The sequence below is a fragment of the Pteropus vampyrus genome, unplaced genomic scaffold (genome assembly GCF_000151845.1).
Source record: "Pteropus vampyrus isolate Shadow unplaced genomic scaffold, Pvam_2.0 Scaffold14, whole genome shotgun sequence".
Lineage (NCBI taxonomy): Eukaryota > Metazoa > Chordata > Mammalia > Chiroptera > Pteropodidae > Pteropus > Pteropus vampyrus.
In genome coordinates, this window is record NW_011888795.1 from 13,283,791 (window position 1) to 13,285,463 (window position 1,673).

Genomic DNA, 1,673 nt, shown 5'->3' on the forward strand with positions numbered 1-1,673 from the left:
TAGGAAGAAAACTTTACAGAAAAAGAAAGCAAGACTTCTTCAGGAAAAGTTCCCACATCTTTCTGAAGCTCAGAAGTCAAGTCTTGGCTAAGATGTCTGAACTCTTAATTTACCATTTTGTTTTTCTTAGATAACAGTCTGGATATGATAGTAACTATATATTAAGTGGTTTATAAAGAAACTGTTTTTAGTCAAACGTCTGTTTTACGTGTTAATGTGGCATGCTAATTCTGGAAGTGGTCCTGCTTCTACTAGATTTTTTAAAAATCAAGTATAAACTCCAGATTAAATTCTCATTTTATAAACTCTGATATTTAAGCTGACTTTAAAGCACCTGCATCTTAGAGTGGGAAAGTAATGTCAACTGCTAGAGCAAAGGCAATTCAAGTCATATTTTACTACTATTGTTAATAGGGTATAAAAGTGGTGTGGATACTGCTAATAATAAACAGTGAGTACTTTCACTGAAAATAATGATAAATACATTTAATACTTGAAATTATCAAGTCATGACACAACAGTCCAAAAAGCGTATTTCTGGAATGGCTACTAATTTTTATTTAATTTTGCAAGCCTAAAGTAAAAGGCATAGGCAGTAAGTTTTACTTGTCAATAAAAAGCAATTTTACCAATCCACTGGTAATTAATATTAATATACTAAACAGAGTTGGAAAGCATTTGAATAAAAAGCAAAATATTTAGACAAAATAGACATTTATACAAAATTATAAAATGCTTATATAAGAATATGTGCATTTCAAGGAAAGCATAAACTTATTTTAATTTATAAAGCCAGTTAAAGCCTTAAAAAATTTAAGTGGAAATTGAAATATGCAAAAATGTATAAACATTCTACAAAAGATGGTCATTCTTTTCCTGAGTATACTAAAGCTATGACACGTAAGTGACACAGGAAGGCAGAGGTGTGGGGACTCTGTTCAGGGGCATTTCCTTTCTACACACTGCTTCCCTCCTTCTTCATATTCTTGTTTGGAAATCCACATCTGTTGAAAGGTGCCCTGTAAAATGGAAAGAAAAATTATATATATTGTGCCTTTTTATTAGAAAATACTTTTTCTTTAGTATATCTATTTTCACGTCTCCTAACCTTTGAAGAAATCTTAAACCCTCCTCGAAAATAATTTTCCATTACTCCCTTATGACTGCTCTCCTCCAGAACCCACATGTTATTTAGGGTTAGAAAGAATACTATCTTTCTATACCTGTTACACTGTCATGAAGATAGAAAATGGCTGTGAAAGGAAGACAGAGCGTCTTCCTATGATGACTTGGTGCCAATCTAAGGCAACAATAAAAATTGTTGGAAGGCTTGATCCTAATATAGAATTGAGGGGAGATTCTAGAACTTGATTGATTAATGGTAACGTGTAGAATTCAAAAGTACTCATCAGAACCAGGAAGAACATTTGCAGGCGCTCATACAATAGCACACAAGCACTTTGCCAAATAAACACAGAGGGTGAAAGGAGAAAAGTGACCAAAGGAGGAAGGAACCAGGGCTACATTAATAAGACATGCAGGAGAAATCCACTCCCTATGAGTGACTCTACTCAGGTGGGTTCATACATGTGATCTAGTTTTGATCGAAGATCTGATAAAAGATTTAAATAGGTAATAGATAAAAATTATGTATATATACACACACATACACA

The 1,673-nt window shown here is 33.0% G+C and overlaps 1 protein-coding gene across 1 annotated transcript in view; it reads left to right on the forward strand.

Moving 5' to 3' along the window:
* Positions 1-1,020, forward strand: part of MRPL47 (mitochondrial ribosomal protein L47) — a 23,386-nt gene extending 22,366 nt beyond the window's left edge. Inside the window, exon 7 of the mRNA XM_011383537.2 lies at positions 4-1,020. Coding sequence (XP_011381839.1) covers positions 4-91 — 88 coding nt within the window. The 3' untranslated portion in view covers positions 92-1,020. The remainder of the gene's footprint in view (positions 1-3) is intronic.
* The last annotated feature ends 653 nt before the right edge of the window (positions 1,021-1,673 follow it).